This window comes from Ascaphus truei, chromosome 8 (genome assembly GCF_040206685.1).
Source record: "Ascaphus truei isolate aAscTru1 chromosome 8, aAscTru1.hap1, whole genome shotgun sequence".
Lineage (NCBI taxonomy): Eukaryota > Metazoa > Chordata > Amphibia > Anura > Ascaphidae > Ascaphus > Ascaphus truei.
The window spans coordinates 22,658,164-22,682,761 of record NC_134490.1 but is presented as its reverse complement, the minus strand read 5'-3'; the positions used below and the strand labels follow the sequence as shown (position 1 = coordinate 22,682,761).

Below are 24,598 nucleotides of genomic sequence, written 5' to 3'. Positions count from 1 at the left end.
GATAAGCAGATTCCCTAATTGGATATTTTTGCTACTCGCACTTGGTGAATAAGGCTTTGTCCGTGGATACTGCTTGCGGGCAGAGGCACACTGAGGCTGAGAGAAAGCGGGTGCTTTCCCTGGCCTTAGACAGCGCGCCGTCCGGGGGCGTGTCGGCAGGCGGGCCAGTGACGTCACGGAGCTGGTTCGCCCTCATTGGGCGAACCGCTCACGTGACCGGCCCTGCGCTCCGGCAACCGGGAAAATGTAAAATTTTCCCAAGCCTCTACTAAAGCCGCTCTCATTGCGGCTGTAGGGGCTCAGTGTCATGAGAGAGAGGATTTGGCCCGGGATTAAAGGGGTTACACCTCATTTGGCCCCCTCTACTCTCACCTGGGAAGCAAGGGGTTAACTGGACTGAGGTCCAGTAATGTGTTTTTTGCCTTGCTTCAGTATCCAAATGTTTATTCCCCTGTATAACTGTATTGTGTTATCCTGGTGTTTGCACTCACACATACACTAGGGTTGATGCTGGAGGGCAGGGGTTAAGGTTAATTTAGTGATTATAGACCTTTGTTCCCTTTTCCCGCCTTTTCAGGCTCCATTTTGCAGCCATCCATAGGTCGCCATTGAGCCTCCATGCTTTCTAATGGCAGAAGTAGCGGTTTTGGACCTGTTTTCCAGCGACGACCAGCAGGTGGCGTCCGAGAGGAGGAGCGGCGGTTTCCCATTGTAAGTCAATGGGCTCATTGACTTCAATGGAGATTCCTCAACGCCGGCCTCGAGGAACAGGTTGGCAGCCATCCAAACCGCAGACCGCAAAAGCGGATACAATGTCTTTGAAAAGAGTTTAATCACTTTGGTCAAGTTCAAAGACAATTGGCGTGGGAATCTTAAGTTCTAGGGCCTTTGGGAATAAAGTTCTTTTTATCCCTAGCTCCTAGGAACCCCCACACACGATCCACACCGGGTCCAGGAATGGGAGACCCCCATAAGGGGTCGAGCGGAGAAGGAGGGTCGCGCCATTGACTTCAATGGCGGAGCGGAGGTCCCATTGAATCTAATGGCGACGTGCGCCATGCATTGTCTATGGCGGCGCCGGCCATTGATTCCAATGGGGAAAAGCCGCGTGGCGTAAAAACGGCTAAGTGTAAAATGATGAAAAATGTACGTCCATATCTCCGATTCTGGAATGACCAGGGGGATGGGATTTGGGTGGCATGTAGCCCAGGTTCCCGCTTTAATGCATGACCCTTCCCACCCCCCTCCGACCAACCAGACGGAGTGTGGACGAATGTAAAGATTTGTGTTTTTTTCCATAGGCTCCAATGGCGGCGTTTCCGCATTGAAAGCCTATGGCGGGAAATCCCATTGACGGCAATGGCGGAGCCCGCCATTCAACGCTATGGTTTATATGGTATTTGTATATCTCCGGTTCCGAAGGTCGCAGCGGGCTGAAACTTGGACCCTATAGTGTACCACTTCCGGCATTAAGGTCTGGAAAGTTTGGACCCGCTGGACCTACCAGAACCGGGTATTTTAATATGTGTAAATATTAAAGTGCATATGGGATTTTGGATCTGCTCTGAAAATGCAGACCCCACCTGCTATGCTAATAGAGCAGGAAGAGCATCCTGAAAGAATTAGCATAGCCCTGTGATCCAAAGCGATCAAAAGTTAACTGCCCTGATTGTTTATACTAGGGCCGGGAACAAAAGGAGCTGAGTGTTTTTAAGTGTGGTACTTCACACTTACAGGGGAAGCCAAAATCTACTTCAAAGAGATTTTCTAGCCAACTCGGCGTCTAGTGTTAAGAGTAAAGGGTTGAAATGGTATATAAGTCAGTCCCCCCTTACTCAATTGTCTTCATGCATGGTCTTCATGATCTTCATGTATTGTCGTGATGTCTACATCTGAACCTGAATTATGGAAGAAATGGCCCATCCTGTATCCTGATGGCTTTCTTGTCCAAACCTTTCAGTAAGTGTCTATATTTTGTCTGTTATTTGTATAATCTGTTGTGTTCACCTTTTTCAAGGAATAAATTATATTTGATCATATCTAAGCCTCGTTCAGTTCAACCCAGTTATATTTTTGGTGTATTATTATAGCCTGTTACAAAGTTACTGTCACACTCAGTGCCAAGTGTAAGCGCGCCTCCGCCCGCAAGCACTATCCATGGACGCGGCCTTACATTGAAGATTGATTTAAAGTGAAAGCACTCACCACATACAGCTAAACCCCGTTAGTAACGCGGTCCTCGGGGGCCACCCCGAGACCACCGCGTTACTAACGGGGTCGCGCTAATTTAAAAAAATAAATGGCCGCCGCATCAGTGTTTTTACCCGCGGTCCCGGCTTCCCCCTGCCACCGCGTGACAGGAGATGGGAGGGGGGATTCCCCTCCGGTTCCGGCTCCCCCTGCCACCGCGTGACAGGAGATGGGAGGGGGGATTCCCCTCCGGTCCGGCTCCCCCTGCCACCGCGTGACAGGAGATGGGAGGGGGGATTCCCCTCCGGTCCGGCTCCCCCTGCCACCGCGTGACAGGAGATGGGAGGGGGGATTCCCCTCCGGTCCGGCTCCCCCTGCCACCGCGTGACAGGAGATGGGAGGGGGGATTCCCCTCCGGTCCGGCTCCCCCTGCCACCGCGTGACAGGAGATGGGAGGGGGGATTCCCCTCCGGTTCCGGCTCCCCCTGCCACCGCGTGACAGGAGATGGGAGGGGGGATTCCCCTCCGGTCCGGCTCCCCCTGCCACCGCGTGACAGGAGATGGGAGGGGGGATTCCCCTCCGGTTCCGGCTCCCCCTGCCACCGCGTGACAGGAGATGGAAGGGGGGATTCCCCTCCGGTCCGGCTCCCCCCGCCGCAGCACAGGGCCCTCGCGCCGCAATACAGGGCCCCCTGGCCCTGCCGTAGCGCAGGGTCGTCCTGCCCTCCCCCCCCCCTCATGCCCCCCCGCGCTGCACCGGGCCATCCCACCAGCCCCCGCAGCATCGGGGGCCCCCGCAGCAGCCATCATCCCCCTCCACCGCAGCACCACCCCCACCCTGCAGCCACATGCCTCAAAAATCATCCCCAAGGTAAGGTAAGGCTGATTTATGTATAAGTGTAGTGTGTGTGTGTGTGTGTGTGTGTGTGTGTGTGTGTGTGTGTGTGTGTGTGTGTGTGTGTGGCAGTGTGCAATGAGCAGTGTGTCAGTGTGTGCAGTGTGAGCAATGAGCAGTGTGTGTGCAGTGTGAGCAGTGTGTCAGAGTGTGTGCAGTGTGAGCAATGAGCAGTGTGTGTCAGTGTGAGCAGTGTGTGTGCAGTGTGAGCAGTGTGTGCAGTGTGAGCAATGAGCAGTGTGTGTCAGTGTGAGCAGTGTGTGTGCAGTGTGAGCAATGAGCAGTGTCAGTGTGTGCAGTGTGAGCAGTGTGTGCAGTGTGAGCAGTGTGTCAGTGTGAGCAATGAGCAGTGTGTGTCAGTGTGAGCAGTGTGTGTGCAGTGTGAGCAATGAGCAGTGTGTCAGTGTGAGCAGTGTGCAGTGTGTGTCAGTGTGAGCAGTGTGTGTGCAGTGTCAGTGTGAGCAGTGTGTGTGCAGTGTGAGCAGTGTGTGTGCAGTGTGAGCAATGAGCAGTGTGTGTGCAGTGTGAGCAATGAGCAGTGTGTCAGTGTGTGTGCAGTGTGAGGTGTGTGCAGTGTGAGCAATGAGCAGTGTGTGTGCAGTGTGCAGTGTGTGTGTAGTGTGTCAGTGTGTGCAGTGTGTGTGCAGTGTGCAGTGTGAGCAATGAGCAGTGTGTGTGCAGTGTGTGTGCAGTGAGTGTGTGCAGTGAGTGTGTGCAGTGAGTGTGTGCAGTGAGTGTGTGCAGTGAGTGTGTGCAGTGTGTGCAGTGTGCAAAAAAAAAATTTAATTTTTTTTTTTTTTTTTTTTTTAAACGGGAGCCATGGGAAAACCGCGTTATAACGGGGTTTAGCTGTACCTTATTTTGATATACATCATCCTGGAAGCTAGCTAATAGCAAACACTGCTTTCTCCGGAACTTCAGGAGAGCTGTGGCAGCTTGGGCAGTATTATTACGCCGGAATAAAAAGTTCCCTTATATGTAAAAGAGACACTGCCATCAGTGAGGGCACGTTTTGAGACCTCTGGATGGATAGAATGGGTTGTAGTTGCCTTCCAGTGTAGTTGAGGTGGAGAGAGAGACAAGACTGTCCACCCTGCTAATATCTTCTATCATCGGATGTTCTTGTGACATCAGATGGACAGTACCAAGGCAGTTAGTGGTGTGACCTTGTGCTGAGTTTATGGTGGTCTGTGCTAGAAGTATTTAATCCTGGACAGGAGTGCACAAAGCAGACATAATATGTAAATAGTGGCCTCCACTATATACAAAAGCCAATATATAACTTTTGAAACAACAGGTGAATGCAAAGTACAGATATGTTCAGTTCTCCATAGCACACGGTCTTAATCATCAAGTAGGTTTAATGTGCCAACGTTTCGGCAGTCTAGTGCTGCCTTTCTCAAGGTGAGCCTTCACCTTGAGAAAGGCAGCACTAGACTGCCGAAACGTTGGTCTATATGGCACATTAAACCTCCTTGATCATTAAGACTGTTTCTTCATTGTATACTGGATCATATTGGGACTTCAGGAGCTCCCCAGAACCAGCGCACCGGCAGCTAAGTACCCCACCCCTGTTACCTATGTGACTGAGTGCGTGTCTCATCCTCTATCAGTTCTCCATAGCAACATCTATTCTCATGTTGTTCCAGACTTAAAATGCATTTCCACTTCAAATGCAAGGAATTTGTTAAGCACAAAAACACAAATTCTTAGATTTATGTTGGTTTTTCTTGATGGACAAAACATAGGAGAAAATGACAACGCCACTAGATGCAGAAATGACCGTTTCTAATGACTCTTTCTCTGGTTCCAAATAACTGCGCCCTAGGTCGCTTTCTGATACTAGCACAGCAATAGAAGGGGGGAAATAACTTGATACATTGACACTACAAGAGCTGTTCAATATACCGCTCTTAAACGTCCGTACAACTAAAAAATGGGCTTCTGGTGTTTTATTAATGCCAAAATGTATGTTTAGTGCCAAACAGATGCACAGCTCCTAGACGTGTATATGAGGAACTCCTGTGCCTCTCCTACTAGCTTGGTTTTCATCATACTGAGCTAAACCAGTGTATTGGTCAAAATAACCTCTATTTCAGAGCCATGTATGCAGTAAGTGTTTTTTTCCTCTTTGTAAAGAACAATATAAATATAATTGTGCAGGCCCTCAGAGAACCATATTAAACTTATGGCAATTCCTTTGTTTTTATTTGTTATGGGGATGATCTTTTGTGCGCAATGTCCACCGCCGTGCTAAGGTAGTCTGATTTTTATACACCTGTGTACAAACGGAGAACGCTAAAGAAAGTAAAACCCACCCACGTCTCCGGTTACAAATCTTACCTGATGTATTTTTTTTTAAGAATGAACAATGTCTTCACAAACGTAACAATACACTTATTACACCTATAGCAGTGGCGGTCCCCGATGAAAGTGTTAAAATCTCCTCTACCTAACCCCTCCCTTTCTGTTCCCCTCCTTTTTTAACCCTTTCAGTGCCTGAGGGGATCACGTAGTAGCTACGTCAAACGGTGCCCAAATGGTTAATAGTGGCTGGAAGCCTGGGGGTCCTTGGAGCTGAACTGTGTTACTTTCAGCTCTGTGGTTTCCAAGATACTTACCGGTAATTGCTAAAGGTTCCGGCGTTACTTTAAAATCATCCGCGTCCTCACAGATAACATTACGACTGTCTATTGGCGCATATGACGCAATAGCTTTAAACCACCATTTTGTGCTCCCTGTAGTGGAATGGGTCGTTGCATTCACTGGTAAGTATCTCCGGAAAAGGGGGTTCCCCTGACCTGATAATAGCACAGTTCAGCTCTGGAGACCCATGGGTTACCATCCTGCTTTAACCTATTACTAATATCACTGCCATTAGTTCCCATTGGTCCTACACACCACTGCACGTTTAAAGCAAGTGCCATTCCCATTAAGTCCACTCCTTGACCTCTCCGAAGAGCATCCAGATTATTCCAGGTCAGTATAATAGATCGAGCAAAGCACAGTCTAAGGTTAGAGACCAGTAGCAAGTACATAGTGTTCCCTTTACCTGAATTAAGTGTATTTACTAAGGGCTTTGAGAGCAATAAAGCTGGCAAACTAGAAGATTAAGCAATATGTGCTTTATCCTCTTGTCTCCTGAGGATTATCTTTGCTCTGAGCTCGTATGAATGGGTTCCCATCACTGGGCATTGCAGAACGTTTGCTTCCAAAGCTGATTTGTAGAATTTAGGACTGCGCATGCGCTGCTCAGGAAGTTTGCATTAATTTTTTCTCTCCGTTTAATGATGTCTCCGAGTCCTAAACTCTAATCCTCTGTGTGTTCGGTGATTTAGATCAATGTATATCCTTGACCTGTGTTTGTATAGGCTAAGTAGCCACTGCTAATATTGTTTAGAAAGCGTAAATGTGGACCTTTTTACCACCAGGTAGGGCCATTAAGGATCACCTCTTCTTTATGTTAAAAGAATACAATTTTTAAAAGAATTAAAAAAAAATTAAATAAAATTTGGCTTTAAATTACAAAAAAATTATGACTATTACATTTTTTGTTGTAAATATTTCAAAATACATTTATTTTTCAAATAAATACTTCTATTAAAACATGTTACAGTCTCTTAGGGAGGCCCCTCTATGTGACCCCCTACAGGTTTGTGAGGTGTCTCCGAGGTTTGACAAAAAAATATGTAATGAGGTATCGCAGTGGGTTCCTGAGCCCGTGGGGGTACTGCACACTTGGGAAGGCCCCAAACTTGGCATGTGTGTGTGGTATAGCGGTCAATTACAGCAGGATTGTGCAAAGTCGCTCCACATAATGCTTTGCATCCATAGCGGCAAGAGGTTGTGTTGTGTGACTTTGGCCACATGCTGGACCAGACGGCTTTCATCCAAGCGGGTCTGCTATAAAGGAGCAAGCCATGCTTGTCCGACAAGTTGTTCATTACAATGGGCCGTTTTCAGGCCAACTTCCCAATTGGCCGTATTGGCTGATGTAGAATAAGCCCCTTAAGATTCTTTGTCTGCATGTTTGATCCATCAGCGGGAAGAATTTTAGGTGAACAAATGCAGATTCATATGAAATGGGTCATGTCCTTAGAAACCCGTATCTTCACTTCTATGTTCAATTAAAGGCTTTTCACGTGCTAAACAGTTGTAAAATACAAAATGCAGACCGTTGTGCAGATACTACAACTTCAGGCCCCTGCTGGCATTGGGTTCATGATAACGATCATGGCAGGCTTAAAATAAAGTCCTTTCACCTCTTGTAATATAGCCTAGTGAGGCAAGCAAACAATGGCAAAAGTGAGTAAAAGTCCTTTTAGCTCAATCTGAACTCAAATATAAGAGGCACCGAAAAAGGAGCTACCACAAACTCATTTGTTCTCCTATGTCCAAGAACTAGATCATGCCTTGGGAAGAGCGTGGGGCCTCTGTAAGTGCCGTGCTCCCCCCCCCCCCGCCCCAATTTGCTGCGCACCCATGTTAGAGAACTTAATTTTAACCTCCCGGACATTTAATATTTCAAACGCTTATCTCCTAAACGAACGATCAGATTAAAAAAATAACAGCAGCAGAAAGGGCATGACAAGGCTTCTTTAAAGTAAAAAAAATAATGCAAACAAAAAAGTAGCAATGCACGCATTGGGTTATTTATTGGGTAAATTACGCTCCAATTAAAGCATTCCATACAATGTGTTCATTTGGGGGTTTGATTGCCAAAATGTAAAATTTGGTAATAATTTAATTGAATAACTTGTATACAATCAAATATTGTAGTGCCACGTTTATCAATACTAGTACAGTATGACTGGTGTTCTCTACACTGGTCTGTGCTGACGCGCTTGACTCTGTTTGCTATGAATTCTGTATTGTAATCCATTTGGTGTCTTGTGGGAAGAAAGAATTCTATTGTGTATAAATGGCGTTCATAAGGGGATCTATCAGACCAGTGAGAAGAAAACCTCATGTGATGCCCATCCAGCGATGCAATGTATTTTTGTTTTTTGTAATCTGTATGGTTGTTCCTTGGAATGGAATCATTGTAGGGAGTAGCATTATATAACTAGACCAATAGAGCACTTATGTTATTTCATTTTGGTGTTGCTAAACAAGAGCCAGAACCATTTCGTAAGTAGCCGTCAGCCATACGGCTACGGCCGCAGTGTTACCTGCAGCACGCGCGCCTGCACAGTTGAAAGCCGCGTTGTGTGGTCTGTAGGGGAGCAATGGGATGCGGGGGAAGGCGCGGCCATGATGGGGCATATCTGCCCTTCCATTGACTGCGCGCCGACGGCGGGATCGCGGCACGGGAAGACAAAATTGTTGTCTTCTCTGCCAGCGTACGCGTCATCACGCTTGGCGCACCCACACACACACGGCCACTGGGGCCTGCTCCATAGAGGGCTGTGCTGTGGTGTGTGGCGCACACGCCGCAGCGGCCACTGAGGACCTGACCTTGGGCACCTTCTGGCAGTGGAAGATTCCTTCATGTCGGCTGTATGGCGCCTTCCAGCGCCAAAAGGCGTCTTATGGAAGACTGCTTAAGAAATGATTTTGGCTTCTTTACCAATAACAGACGTTTATATGGGCTTTTATGTTTTAGAAAAGCGTTAATGGGAGAAATGAGTGTTGCGAGCCAGTATTTATCAGGGACTCATTCATTAGGAAGAAGAAAGTCCTTTTTACCTGTCCAGGGATCTGTACTCTGAAGCCTCATTCATTTCCCTTGTGCTCACTCAAACCGTGGTCTTTCCCATCCTCCTGACTTGCCTATCTCAATAACTAGGGCAAGCTCTGAAATGTGGGGTTTGGGAGATGATGGAGAAACTCAAGCATATTAAAGATAGCCACCGTTGTCATTTTCGAAAGGACCTATTTTCTCAGGCATTGGCTCGCTGCTAACCAGCGCAAAGCAAAAATATGTAATATTGTGTGATATTGTGTGATAGTTGAATCTGCCGCAGGACATTGTGAACCGCGCAGTAACGGCATCTGCAGCCATATGTGTATGTATATATATGTTGCAGGCTCACCCAACAGCAAAGGGGTTACATACATACATACATACATACATACATACATACATACATACATACATACATACATACATACATACATACATACCTTTGCAGAACAGACATTAGATTATATGTAAATATGGTACAATAGGGGTGCTCAACTCAAGTCTCCCTTCCTCCCCCCCCCCCCCCCCCCCCCCAACAGGTCAGGACAGGTTTTCAGGATATCCCAGCTTCAGCACAGGTGGCTCGGTCAAAGACTGAGCCTCTGAGCCACCTGTGCTGAAGCAGGGACAGATTGAGCCACCTGGGCTGAAGCAAAGATATCATTAAGACCTACTGAAAAAGCCATTGTAAAAGAAGCCTTTCCACTTAATTGCTTCCAATGTAACTGCACGTCTGATCTCGCTGAGCCAAAGACCTTTTCTTGATTTTCTCTGCCATGACTGCAGGTCCAGAGAGTCCAAGGTAAAGACATCCTAATCTTGCACATGCTGCAGCAAGAGAAACAAGTTTCTACACATCAGCTATTTCTCTGTTTGTGTTGTTGGGTTATAAGATTTCTATTTTTTATGATCGTAATGTATATACTATATGTACTTTTTAGTTCCGCTGATAAGAGAAGATATGGACAACGAGTTTCTTAATATGGATCTGTACTGTGCTGTTGCAAAATTTCATTTGGGGGTTTATCTAATGTTACGACATTGTGTGCTCAGTCACCGTCTATGATTAATACTGCACTTTTACATGCAAAACTTGGGAACTCAAATCTGGCATTTAGATGAGCTAGTGTATACATGTTTTAATACTTGTAGTACACTTGTTTTCTATGAAATGCATTAGGTATGTATATAGTGTTGGTGACCTACCCAACGTCACACCAGAACAGACGCTGGGATTCGAACCAGGATCCCCTATTTGAAAACCAGTGACGTGTTTGTTTGTTTGTGTGTGTGTGATATTTATAATTGTGTTTCTTGCTCAGCCATTGGAAATGCATATGCCGTGTTAGGCAATGCAGAGAAGAGGAAACAGTATGACCAGTTTGGAGATGAAAAGGTCAATACTACACGACATGGACACTCCGACTTCCACCGAGGGTTCGAGGCAGACATCTCTCCTGAGGACCTCTTCAATATGTTTTTTGGAGGAGGATTTCCCTCTAGTAAGTACATTATCTGGTCGCTTGTTTCTACCACAACTGTATGGTCTTCACCTGGCTCCAAGTCATTGGGCCTATTTTGTTCTGGGTTACCTGGGCCAATCGGTTAAACTGAAATCCTGTTTGGTTTCCAGAACCAAATAGGACAAAAATAAACTAGACAAACAAGTAACAAAATAAACCAATAAACAAAAATAAACTGCACTAAAAATGGAGGGTTAATATAAAGAAATCCATACGGGCAGATACAGAGTAGAGAACCCAATCTGGTGCCCACTGGGAGGCAAACTCTGGAACCATCCCAGTGTACTCTGCCCGGGTACTGGAGCGCACTAGTGCCCAGGAACATGGTCATTGGGACCTCACCTTCCAAACACTGCTTCCTGGTCCTAAAAATGGCCTGCCTTGCCAATGCCAGGAACAGGTTGGCAAGGAGTTCCCTTGGCTTATTGTCCTGGGACACTGGACACCCGAAAATATATAATACACTATAACTTAATTTATTAATAGCTTTTTAATGGCTCAACATTAGATATCACAGCATACAAGTATACATTTCTCCAAGAGCTATACAGCTACTTAACCTTTTAAGTACATCACTAACTATATACTGGCGAGGATACTCGAATATAGTAAATACCAACCTGGTACTAAAGCCAGACTTCAGTATTGTGTTGACAATCAAACCCATTCTCTGTTCACAGGTAATGTTCACGTATACAGCAACGGACGGATGCGTTACACGTACCAGCAGCGACAAGACAGGCGGGAGAACCAAGGAGAAGTAAGTAATAACTGTTAGGATCATCCTGTCGTCTTTGTGACTGCTGGGTAATGATGATCACAAATATATTCATGCTAACATAAGGGGAGAGAGATCCATCTATCATATAGGCAGATCCACCACATTTGGATTTTTGAAGTGAAACTTCTTTTGTGGCAGTGCCATCCAAAAAATCTGAAAATTATCACAAAACACACACACCACACACACCATACACACACACACCACACGTGTGTGTGTATGTGTATATGTATATATATATATATATATATATATTTACACACATATATATATATACATATATATTTACATATATATATATATATTTACATATATATATGTATATATATATATATATATATATATATATATAATTTACATATATACATATATATTTATTTTTTTACACATATCTCACATGTACAATACAAACTCCAGAAGTGCACAATAACACATTAGACAAATATACAAAACCATACTATCACAACTATACAAATTGTTCAAAAATAAGGAGTATGTGCCAAGCCCGCACCTTCAGTCACACTTCATTGTATTTTATCAATCAAATTGTACTTTCATGCTTATGATAATTATGGCATGAAACACTTTTGACAGTGTGAAAACACACACAAGTTTCACTTATAACGCGTGTGTTTGGCACATACCTCCTTTTTGCCCCTTCAATCAATTGGATTTACTGTATTTGACAGTGATCAACGTGTGTGTGTGTGTGTGTGTGTGTCAATGCACCACTTCACTGCACTTGGAAATATAGTATGTATGTCTTCCTTTATATAACGCTTTCCAGCAGTAATACACGTGGCGTAATAATATAACACATAGTGGGGATAAGCACTTGAAATATAAATTTAAACAGACAGAAGTAGTTGACCTCCCTGTGGAACTTGACACTGTGCACGAGTTTGGAAGAGAAGTTGGCGTTGGGTTTGCTTTGGCGTTGGGTTTGCTTTGGCGTTGGGTTTGCTTTGGCGTTGGGTTTGCTTTGGCGTTGGGTTTGCTTTGGCGTTGGGTTTGCTTTGGCGTTGGGTTTGCTTTGGCGTTGGGTTTGCTTTGGCGTGGGGTTTGCTTTGGCGTGGGGTTTGCTTTGGCGTGGGGTTTGCTTTGGCGTGGGGTTTGCTTTGGCGTGGGGTTTGCTTTGGCGTGGGGTTTGCTTTGGCGTGGGGTTTGCTTTGGCGTGGGGTTTGCTTTTGGCGTGGGGTTTGCTTTTGGCGTGAGGTTTGCTTTTGGCGTGAGGTTTGCTTTGGCTTGGGGTTTGCTTTGGCGTGGGGTTTGCTTTGGCGTGGGGTTTGCTTTGGCGTGGGGTTTGCTTTGGCGTGGGGTTTGCTTTGGCGTGGGGTTTGCTTTGGCGTGGGGTTGGCTTTGGCGTGGGGTTGGCTTTGGCGTGGGGTTGGCTTTGGTGTGGGGTTGGCTTTGGCGTGGGGTTGGCTTGACGTGGGGTTGGCTTGGTGTCTGTAACTTGTGCCATTTGTCTTCCTTCAGGGCAGCCTTGGAATGTTCGTTCAGCTGATGCCTATTTTGATCCTCATCATTGTGTCTGCTCTGAGCCAGATGATGGTTTCCACTCCGCCTTACAGCCTCAGCCATAGACCGTTAGTACAAGCATCCTATTACAATACTTTATTATACACACACACAGCGCGGCCTCACTGTGTTCCCCCAGATATCTTGACATACCCTGGCATGCCTCAGAATGTCGAGTTTTCATGACATTTATGATATATCGAGTTGCACTGAAGTGGCTTTAAATTGTAATGCCTAATATATTCCAGCAGGGGTCACTGTTGGCATACACCAATGGCAAACAAAAATATTCTGTGTCTCCTGAGCAGAGGACGTTGCTTTAGAACAGCGGTGCGCAAAGTGGGGGGCGCGACCCCCAGGGGGGGCGGGAGATTGTGCTGGGGGGGCGCGGGCAGTTGCAGAGGCCCCGCGCTCTTCCCCCAGGCATTTAAATTAAATGCCGGGGGATCGCGTGAGGCCCCTGCAACTGTTTACTTACCGGGATTCAGCCGTCTGTGTTGCGTCGCCATGGCAACGCGGCGTCAATAGACGCCGCGGCACCATGTGACCTGACGTCACACGCACACGAGCGTCATCTGACTCGCCTGAAGGAAGGCAGGGGGGCGCGAGAGCCGGGGGCAGAGAGACAGGGGGGCGCAGCACAAAAAGTTTGCGCTCCCCTGCTTTAGAAAATACTTCATGTGCAACCACCCTCCGTGCTAACAAGAACTATTACAGCACCTATATTACTTGGCTCCGTGATTACAAGTCCTTTCTTTATTCAGTACTTGTAAGCCATCTTCCCCTTGCAACCATATTGAACAGAACCATTGGGAGAGGGCAGGTGTGGGGGAGTAGGTTATTTATTAATGACCGTTACAGGTTTGTGCAGCTGATCTGGCATTGACTCGCATTGAAGTTAGTGGGAGTTAACGCCGGATTGTGTGTGTTAACCCGTAACTGATTAATGAATGACCACCCCCACCTTGCATCCAGATTCAATAAGCTCTGTTAGGTTTACTTGACGTGACAGTAACTGCAGTTTCACTGAAGTTCAGAACAAAGTTAGGCCATGGTGTCTTCCGCAAAGCACTTGGCATTAACTAAAACAGACATTGGTGATAATCAGATGCAAATGAGGCGTTCTATCATCCACGATCCACTAAGGCACATGAAGATTAACACCGGGAAGTAACGATGTGGTCAATCCTAGCTAAACCTGGCGTTGCTTCCATCCAGACCCTGAAATATGATTTTTGTGGTGTCTGCAACGCCACGGGCATTCGCTATATAACATAGCCTTATTTCCCCCTCCTATCCTCCTTTCTCTTCACTTGATCTAAAGACCAATTTCGGGGTCTGAATCCGAGTAAGACTATCAGGAACGCACAAAGTTTGGAGTTAACTCAGCGATAATGTGACATTATGGCTGGTATTGTTGCATATAATTATCTTGATGAATATAACTCTGGGGACAGAACATCTGTTCCTGATTTTAGGTAATGTTATGTGCCCTGATTTATCAGAGTCGAGATAATGCTCCTCCCTCCCCCCAAAGAAAGAGTGAAGAGTCTCACAGACAACCTGCAGCTCTCACTGATATTACAATCCGCACTCTCAGACTTCAGTGAAGTCACACGTACAACAAACCAATACCTTTGCCTTAAAATTGACATCTTAGGCACAAGTGGACTCCCAAATCTCCCTTATATTGGTCTTTGGAATACGGGGGGAGGAACAAGGGCAAAAAAATGTATCTCAGAAAAATGTTGAGAACAAAAGATTTTTTGCTGAGCTGATTTTCTCCCCCCTCACCCCCCCTACAATTAAATTGGACTAAGGAGCAGTCCTTTTGCTGAGTCCAGCAGCATAGTCCTTTAGGGATAGCTCTATGTGGGACACCTGTACTCACTTGTATTCTTTTTATAGTGTTTTTAGGTCTGTATATCTTGTACATTGTTTGTTTATCTTTATAGCATGGTCCTTTCAGCAAGAAGTATTGTGCTATTGGTGTTATGCAGTATCAAAATATATTAAATACTTTCAAACAGAATAAATACACAGAAAAAAAACTCTCTAATGCCCCCCCCCCCCCCCACAAAATGACACATTGGCTGGTGTATATTTGTGACGGCTGATTATTTTTGGATTATTTTAATATGCAGGAAGAAGAAATATAGCCCACTTGCTCTAGTACCCGGCGTAGCTCGGGAATTCTAAGGCTACGGCCCCTGTGCTTCCGGCTGCATGTGCGCTGGAACGTCTGGCGGCGCGTTGTCCTGTTTCAGCCGCGACCTTTGGTCTGCGGTTGTAGAGCAGGAGATCCAATTGGGGGGGGGGGGGGGGCTTAGGGGGTCGTGGCCATGACTTTGGCTGCTCCTGTATTTTTGCTAATGTTGCAAATTTGGATTTTCAGAGCTACCAAGTGGGTAGCTTGAGGGTTGTGTGATGGGATCATACCATTTGTGATGTCATCAGTGATGTCATTTGTGATTTGTATCCAAACACAAACAGAAAGCTGCTCCTTGATCTCCGGAACAGTAATGCAAAATGTAGTTACGATATCTTAAGAGGTGTCCAAATGCGATAAATTAGCACGGAATATTTAGTAGCTGCAGGCTTCCTTGAGACTAGACATCGCTGATCTGTGTAATGATTGCTAGAATCTCTAGAGAATTCCTTTTTCTTTCGGTAAAATAAGAATTTGATGTTCATAAACTATGAAAAGGGTGAGCGACACCCGCACCCGGCAGTGATGGGGCTAGTGGCTCGAACACATGCCCTTGCCAGGTCTGCCTTGTGGCTATTTGTTACTAAATACTGCACAAAATCTGACGTCATTATTTGTACTATTTGGGGTCATTTTATTTCGGTTTACACAGGATCGGACACGCAGTGGGGGTCAGAAGCTTTAATGTAATGCAAAATAAGTAAAAGATGGGTCCCTCCAGCCGGTAAAGGGTTAATCCCCAGAAGGGGCTCATTGTAAGCGATGTTTAAACGTAGTCCTTGGGTCACGCAAGGCCATCTCCCAGGGATTTGTGTATGTATATATTTATAGTGATAATTGCAGCTGGGTCAGGTTGAATGTTGCAGGGCGCTCCCACTCCACTCTCAAAGAAAAACATTGTGTAAACAACTTGGCAGTGTAATTAGCTGCCTTAAACAAACACAATCATCCTTAACCCCTCCACTGCCGGGTGGGCCTTGCAACACAATCAAAAAGAGCCGGAGGCAGGAACAGATGATCTAGAGCAGAGGGTTCTCAACTCCAGTGCTCAAGCCCCCTCCACAGGTCAGGTTTTCAGGATGTCCCTGCTTCAGCACAGGTGGCTCAGCCACTTCTGCTGAAGTAAAGATATCCTGACAACCTGACCGGTTTGTGGGACTGGCGTTGAGAACCCCCTGCCCTAGATAATGTTTTACAAATGCGTAGAAGTATTTTTTTTGTTAATTTAAAACAAAAGATGAGTTTATTAAGTAGGTAACGAAGGGGATTACGTTCCTCCGCTGCTGCCGTGTGTAATCGACCTTGCACAGTGTCTGCCCCTCTCCCTCCTGATAGGTTCTCTGACCAAGGTAAGGCAATGGATTATGGGTATAGACCACATTGGACGGGCAACCCCCCTCCCCCCTCCTTATTCAGGGTGCCTGTTTTAAAATGAAAAACTTTATTAATTTTCCAGACCGTGTCAGCATGGTTAGATTTGCTTAATGGAGCAGTCCCACATTATGGGTCAAAATAAAATTAAAGCAGCAACCCCCCTCCCTTCTCACCCCCTGTCCATTTGTGTATTTTTTACAGGATGGGTACAGGGGCTTCCTCCTGTGCTGAACCATGTTCATTTCAGCTCCATGGGATGCCCCAGTTCACGAGATATTGAAGTGTCAATGTCTGTGTTCCACACGGGGCTTAAAAGGCCGTCCATTAGAAAGCCACAATGGATGACGTCACGGTTTCCTATTAGGCTGCATGGCGCAAGGTTTGAACTCCCATTTTGTTTCCCCTGGATGTGCATAGGTGGTGGTCATAGTTGCCACCTTCTGCTGAAGGAGACTGTAAAAAACAAACTTTTTTATTTATATATTTAACTCGCTCACCTTCTCCAGCGGCGACATCTCCCCCTGCATGGTCCAATCAAAATGGTTCCGCGACGTCAAATGGAGTCGCGTTGCCATGACTGAGACGTCACAATCCGTATGGGCGCCACGTTGTCATGGCAATGCGGTGCCGCAGGACCTCCTATTGTCATGGAGCCGTGATGTCACGTTGTCATGGCAACGCTGAGCCATTTGGACAGGAGCATGCAAGGGGAGATACCGCCCGAGAATCCGGGTCGGACCGGTGGGGCGCGCTCCTCCCTGGCCGTCACCCACTGCCGCCATTCAACTCCTCGGCCCCCCTTCCTGTTCTCCTGCCACGGCCCTTCAGTTTGCACACCTGGCCCCGAGATTTGAAAGCTAAACCCGTAGCCCAGAGATAGGTTAGCGTTGCCCGTAGTCTCCGGGTCAAACCCCATGTGGTGGCAACTTCACGGGTAGGTATCTCGGGAACCGTGGGAGCTGAAGTTACAGGGTTCATCTCCAGGGGACCCCCTGGTTTCACATTCTGTAAAGCAGGGGTGCTCAACTCCAGTCCTCAAGCCCCTTCAACAGGTCAGGTGTTCAGCATACCTCAGCTTCAGCACAGGTGGTGCAATCAGAGGCTCAGTCGAAGACTGAGCCACCTGTGCTGAAGCAGGGATATCCTGAAAACCTGACTTGTTGGGAGGGCTTGAGGGCGGGACTTGAGCACCCATACTGTAAAGAGTAAACACGCAGCTGGTATTTCTGGTTTAAACAATTTCTCCGTGCAAACGCCCTAAAAATTGCGACTACTTATTTGCATCTTGTTTTTAAAAAAAAAATCCCCTTTCTCCGGATCCGCTGGATCCCTGCAGATCCGCTGCGTACATCTGATTGAGTAACAATGGCGTCATAATTACTATATAAACAGTGGACAAAACAAAGATGGCGATTTACCTCTCAATTTGTAAACTGTCCGTTCTACCTCAAATACATTACAATAAAATTGGTAAAAACCTTCCAGATCTTTTGTTTTCCTGGAAATGTTCAGTTTAAACCATTATTCAAAAATATGTATGCCTGGTTATTCTGGATGAAGCGCTGATTGCAGGCGCTAAATGCATAAGGACGCCCCGGGGGGGTTACAAAGTCACTCTGGCTGCCCCGGGGGGGTTACAAAGTCACTCTGGCTGCCCCGGGGGGGTTACAAAGTCACTCTGGCTGCCCCGGGGGGGTTACAAAGTCACTCTGGCTGCCCCAGGGGGGTTACAAAGTCACTCTGGCTGCCCCAGGGGGGTTACAAAGTCACTCTGGCTGCCCCAGGGGGGTTACAAAGTCACTCTGGCTGCCCCAGGGGGGTTACAAAGTCACTCTGGCTGCCCCAGGGGGGTTACAAAGTCACTCTAGCTGCCCCAGGGGAGGTTACAAAGTCACTGGCTGCCCCGGGGGGGGTTACAAAGTCACTGGGTGCCCCGGGGGGGTTACAAAGTCACTGGCTGCCCCGGGGGGGGGGTTACAAAGTCACTGGCTGCCCCGGGGGGGGGGTTACAAAGTCACTCTGGCTGCCCCAGGGGGGTAACAAAGTCACTCTGGCTGTAGAGACAATAACCTTTGACGTCTGAGGCGCTGTATTTTCTAGACTTACACCTTTTTTATTTGTCAAAATGGGCTTCAGTCACTTTGAAACTATGACACATACCACTGTCCTTCTTTCCCTTTCCGAACAGGGACTGCCCCGTGACAAACATCCATGGTTTAGAAAACCTGTTGTGTTTGTGTGGGCGTGGCCCTTTAAATGGCAGGCGGTGGGGGCCAGTGCCTGTAATTGTCTTTTCTAAAGCTGAAGATCGCCAGCACTTTACTACCAAAGGTGGCTGCAATGCATTGCCAAGGATCTAAAGGGTTAACTCAGGAGACAGCTCAGTTACAGAGATGTGCAAATCTCCGGAGAGAGGCTATTAGGGAAACCCACACTTCTCCTACTGATATAGTTTGGTTAATTGCATATTAAAGGGTATCTTGCATCACAGAAATAAATCCATATTAAACATTTTATATATTTTTGGGTTTCTTTTAAAATTGCATTTTGTTTTCAGTGGGGCCCGTGAATGGTTTCCTCCGCCCTTAACATTGGAAGGCAGGCCATGCTCCGGGACCCCGCGCCTTAAGCAACACTAAAAAAGGATTTGGAGATGGTCTTTCTTGGTAATCTCTGATAGGGGAGGAGGCTGCCTGCGCAAACTCTTGTTGCACACACCGATTTATCACAAAAAAAAAACAGTAGAGCAGGGGTGGCCAACTCCAGTCCTCCAGGGCCACCAACAGGCCACGTATTGGGGAACATCTCTGCTTCAGCAAAGGTGGCTAAATCAGGGGCTCAGTCAACGACTGAGCCACCTGTGCTGAAGCGGGGATATCCTGAAACCTGACCTGTTGGTGGCCCTTGAGGACTGGAGTTGGCCACTGCTGAAGTAGACAGGGAAAATGAAATCCATACTATGTCACCGGCTCACCATGTTTTCAAACCAACTTTAAAATGATTCATTTCTTATTGAAAAATACTTTAGATATTGGATATTGGTTTAAAAAAGCATCAATCACCAAGATGTAAACGTGTCATTGCCATTTGTAAACGTGGGTCCCACGAGGCACTGGCCCTTTAAATGGTCCAGTCTTGTGTGCCGTGTCCTTACTGTGGCTTCTTTCCCCGGACAGGTCTGTGGGGCATATACATAGGAGGGTGACGGAACACCTGAAGGTACCTTACTATGTAGCAGATAACTTTGAGGAGGAGTACACCGGGACAAACATGAAGAACGTGGATAGGAGTGTGGAAGATGACTATATAGCCAACCTCCGGAATAACTGCTGGAAGGAGAAGCAGCAGAGTGAGTGTGCCTGGTGCTCGCACGTCCTTTCAGGGTCACACTCACTTGTGACACCATTGCATGGCAGATGCCTATGGAGCGAGTGAACGTGGTTCGAATCCCATGATCGGCCCTCCTGATGACCTTGGGCAAGTCCCTTTTATGTCCCTCAGGCACTAATGTAGAGTGTAAGCTCTTAGAGCAAGGACTTGTGTCTGCAAAATTCTACGTGCAGTGCTGGGTACATTGTCAGTGATGCATGAGGTGGTGATGAGGTGTCTTCTGCAGTGTTTCGTATATTTAACCCTATAATGAAGACGTCAAAATTGATAGGTCCTTATAACAGGGATATGAACTGAAAGTGCGAATTGGTATTGTCATTGACACGCCATATATTTAGTGGAAGCCATTAAATGCAAGAACTCTCCGAAGGAAACAGAATCTGAAACAAGTGTTTGTCTTGGTGGCGTCCACTCATGGCTGTTTCTTTCTTTTAATTCCAGAGGAAGGACTGCTGTATCGGGCTCGTTACTTTGGGGACTCTGATCTGTACCAGAGAGCACAGAGAATGGGTACACCAAGCTGTAGCAGATTGACCGAAGTGCAAGCCTCAATGCATGGTGGCTAGTTCGTGCTGAGCACGTCCGATTAAACACAGGTATAAACACTGTATGTGTTATGCACACAAGAATAGCATGTTCTTGTGTACGCCTCTTAATAGGTGTGTGGGTTTTTGTTGTTTTTTCCTTTTAATATGTGCATCAATAAAATCCATACCGTGATAAGTAATTAGCTAAGTTGCCGATCGATCCGTTCTCCTGTGATCGATCGGCGAAGATTCGGCTCGGGGGTTCACTAAATGGCTGCAGAGGAGTATTCTGCAGTCAGTAGAACGAATTTGCATATTAATATGGAAGTTCTGTGGGTGCACTGCTAGAGAGAGGGCAGGGCTTAAAGAGGGGTGTGCCACAGCCTGAAGAGGAAGGGGATGTGACTTTGTAAATGGTCGCTATAGAAACCAAAAATGCTTGTTACATTATAATTCATTAAAAATGTCATTCAGAGTTGTTTTTAAAAAAATGCTCCAAGTACAAATTTATAAATAAAAAAAAACATAGGAAATTGCTTTGTGTGCAGCTTTGAGTTCAATTACTTGTGACCGGTGCCCTCATCTCAAGGGGCCCCCCTGCTGGGTTTTGTAGGATACTGCAACTGCAGAAGAAGAGGAATGGGAACTTTGGATTTTGCAGCAAATTATTCTTTATTATCCCATAGCCGACGGAAACGTATAATAAAAAATCATTTGCCGCAAAATCCAAAGTGCCCATTCAACAAGAAACTTCGTACGGAGCTTATGAATCATTAGGATTTGGAATAATAACAGGGAGTGGATAAGTGCTTTATTTTTTTTATTTTTTTAAGTACATTTCTTTATTTAAAGCGGAATGTATTGTAGTTTTTAGATCTAATAAGTTTTTGTATTTTTTTATTTTTTTTTTCCCCCTCAAAACCCCCACTTCAACAATGACCGGGTCAGAAGCAATCCCAGAAGGACTTCCCAAACTTGCCTTATAGTTTGAAACTTCCTGCAAAGTTATTTTGCCGTTTAAAGCTGTACACACTTGGGTGCTGTATAATAATAAATAAATAAAAATGTATTTACCAATACCATTTTGTCATCCTATCTGGGCATTTTAGAGCACCCAAACCCCCTCACACAATGACTTTTTGTTTTTCTTTAAAGCAGTCCCTCTAGGGGACAAAGTGAACTAATCACATGGGCATGTTTATGCGTCAAATAAAGGTGATGGGTCTCTTAACCTTTTCCCTGCCCTTTTGGTGCATGTGGTACGGAAAGGACCCTACGTACATACCAGCCACGTCATGGGAAATACTCCTTTTCTACAGGCTGATCCTACTGACTTCCGTGGGGGGCCAGCTTCAGTCCTCAAGAGCTACCAACAGGTCAGGTTTTCAGGATATCCCTGCATCAGCACAGGTGGCTCAGTCACAGCCACGTGCTGAAGCAGGGTGTCCTGAAAACTTATATTACAATGTTGATCTAAAGAAGATCAGAAAGAATTCCCCTATCTCAAGCACTCAATGCTGGATAGTAGTAGAGAGACAGTGTTCAGTCTCACAGATAATTGCTGAAGGTGGGTCTATGAGAATCAGGAGAATCAGTAGATAAAATAATAAAGTTTTATTTCTAATTCACAATGATAAAAACATATAGATATAACACAATAAAATCCCCATTTTTAAGTGGTTTATAGTAGGCTGTATCCACACTAAATAGCGATAGAATAATATGTAGCCTAAACCATCTGACAACAAATAACTCAATAATGATTGATGCTCAGGGCTAACAGTGCCCTATGTGGCATGGATAGGTAATAAAGGTAATTCTACAGCTGCGGGTGGTGTCTCATTGAGGATTTTGCTTAGATCAGTGTTACGTAAGACGTCACCCCTGTGACATCATCAGAAGTGACGACAGCCTCCAAGCTCAGGCGAACTACCAGGCTTGTATCGGCGGCTGCCGTGGCTCCTCATTTTGATCCGCTGCGATCATACCTCTACTATATATCAGTTACACTGTGCTAGTGATTTAAGTTTGGCTTTCTTAGGTTTAGAGGTTTTACATACCTACTCTGCCTCTGACCAAATACTGACATCACATCTCTAACAATTTATATAGTGACACCCTAATACACTAATGGGTTGCTAATTACAGTCTAAGAGTGTCAGATACCAATCATATAATATGTCTGTTCACCTCACTGTGTATTAGACTTGAAATGGTTACTGTGGATATGTCATATATGGTGTGCAGACTATAACTATTTTGAGGTATTGTCATGCAGCGGATACTGTGATTTGGATGGTATATTGTGACATGGATACATCTTGGTGATATACCACCCACAGCTGTAGAATTACCTTTATTACCTATCCATGCCACATAGGGCACTGTTGGCCCTGAGCATCAATCATTATTGAGTTATTTGTTGTCAGATGGTTTAGGCTACATATTATTCTATCGCTATTTAGTGTGGATACAGCCTACTATAAACCACTTAAAAATGGGGATTTTATTGTGTTATATCTATATGTTTTTATCATTGTGAATTAGAAATAAAACTTTATTATTTTATCTACTGATTCTCTTGGTTGTCATATGGTTAATAGACCTACCTTCAGCAATTATCTGTGAGACTGAACACTGTCTCTCTACTACTATCCAGCATTGAGTGCTTGAGATAGGGGAATTCTTTCTGATCTTCTTTCTGATCTTCTTTAGATCAACACTGTAATATATATTATACTGTTCCCCTGAGCACCTGCTTTATCTTTATATACACTAATATATAGATATGGTGGAAGCAGTCTTATCTCTCTCTTATATATGCTATCCTGAAAACTTAACCTGTTGGTGGCCCTTGAGGACTGGAGTTTCCCACCCCTGCTCTAATAGAAGACCCTTTTAGTCCCCTGTAAGACTTCCGTCCTATACGTGACATTTACGGAGATTTCTACACTAACCTAAACTTGTGCCCTAACTTGTATTGTGACCCTTTCCTCCACAGGTTTTCGAAGTAGCTGAAATCTTTTGGCAACACACGTCACGCCAGGAGGACCGAATCAACATTGGAAGCGTTACAAGACCAACTTAACCCCTTCACTGCCAGAGAAGCAGGCCCCTTTGGCAGCGCAGGGGTTAACCCGAATAAGACATGTCAACGCACAACCATTTTGACATTAGGTATCCATTAGGACCTGGCTTCTTCCCACAATTCATTCTGTTGACACTAGATCGGCACCGTCAAATCCCTCCCAGCACCCTTTGCAGCAGTCGGAAGAAGAGCGGGAAAAAAACCTCCGGTCGCCACATTACAAGTCCAGACCCGCGCCGAAAGTGGCCCGATTTATTTCTTCAGCCTGTACCGAAAGCGGAAAGACTTTTAGAACAAAAAGAAAAACGAAAGAAGAAGAAAAAAGAAAGGAAAAAAAAAAAGAAAAATCTATTTAGAATTAATTTATAGCTGTATATATGTTGTACTTTTAAACAGAATAATTATGCAGATGTTGGATCAGATCTATTTAGCCGATCTCTGCACAACTGAATAAACCATTAAGTGTGAATCTTCCTCATATTGGGGCTGTCCAAGCCCCGCCTGAGTCTTTCATATTTCAAATAACTGCATCTGGCTGACTTTTTTTTATTTGAATACATCTAAATCGGGGAGGCCAACTCCAGCCCTCAAGATTTCCGCCACCCCCTTCCCCCAACAGGTCAGGTTTTCAGGATATCCCTGCTTCAGCAAAGGTGACTGTCTTCGACTGAGCCACTGATTTGAGCCACCTGTGCTGAAGCAGGGATATCCTGAAAACCTGACCTGTTGGTAGCCCTTGAGGACTGGTGTGCCCCCCCCCCCCCCTCCCATATCACGTTGAAGGTATTTTTCCCCCCGCACTGAGGATAACTAGAAGTAGCGTAACATGGTATATTCGTTTTGTTAAAGAACATGACCATTTGCCATGCTCAGGAAGACAACGTTTCAACAGCTCTGTGCATTATTATTGTATTTATTGCTTTTCCGCGGTGCGTAGCCCTTCCCAAATCGGGTATAAATCGCGATCTCCACCTTTCCGCACCAAACGGGAACTTTCTAAAGCATATTCTTGATTTGGGATTGGAGGGCCTACCCTCCTTGTTTAATAGGCCAGGTACCTCCTGGTAGTACATACTGTATATGCTTAAAGATAACTATATCACGTACGAGTACGCGCACACGTACATGTACGTGCACACATACGTACACGTATCCTCCACGCAAATATCATGCAAATGGTGCGTGATGTGGAAAAGTTAGAAAACCCCAGGTGTAGATGGCAGACAGTAAGAGGTTACTTTATCAAAGGAAACATGAAGAAAGATGAGCGTTCTGCGGGTGGCCGCATTAAATGGCGGTATGCACATTAGGGGTGAAAGTCAGTCCTGCCTATGACAAAGTGAACCAAGGACAGTGTTATGTTTAAGTGGAGCTGGCCGGGGCCTATTAGGAAAAAAAATAACATTAGAGCAGT

The 24,598-nt window shown here is 45.6% G+C and overlaps 1 protein-coding gene across 1 annotated transcript in view; it reads left to right on the top strand.

Moving 5' to 3' along the window:
* DNAJB12 (DnaJ heat shock protein family (Hsp40) member B12) overlaps nucleotides 1-23,709 on the top strand; it is a 64,830-nt gene extending 41,121 nt beyond the window's left edge. The window contains exons 4-9 of the mRNA XM_075610782.1: nucleotides 10,094-10,273; nucleotides 10,975-11,054; nucleotides 12,555-12,664; nucleotides 19,356-19,528; nucleotides 20,011-20,165; nucleotides 23,098-23,709. Coding sequence (XP_075466897.1) covers nucleotides 10,094-10,273; nucleotides 10,975-11,054; nucleotides 12,555-12,664; nucleotides 19,356-19,528; nucleotides 20,011-20,135 — 668 coding nt within the window. The 3' untranslated portion in view covers nucleotides 20,136-20,165; nucleotides 23,098-23,709. The remainder of the gene's footprint in view (nucleotides 1-10,093; nucleotides 10,274-10,974; nucleotides 11,055-12,554; nucleotides 12,665-19,355; nucleotides 19,529-20,010; nucleotides 20,166-23,097) is intronic.
* The last annotated feature ends 889 nt before the right edge of the window (nucleotides 23,710-24,598 follow it).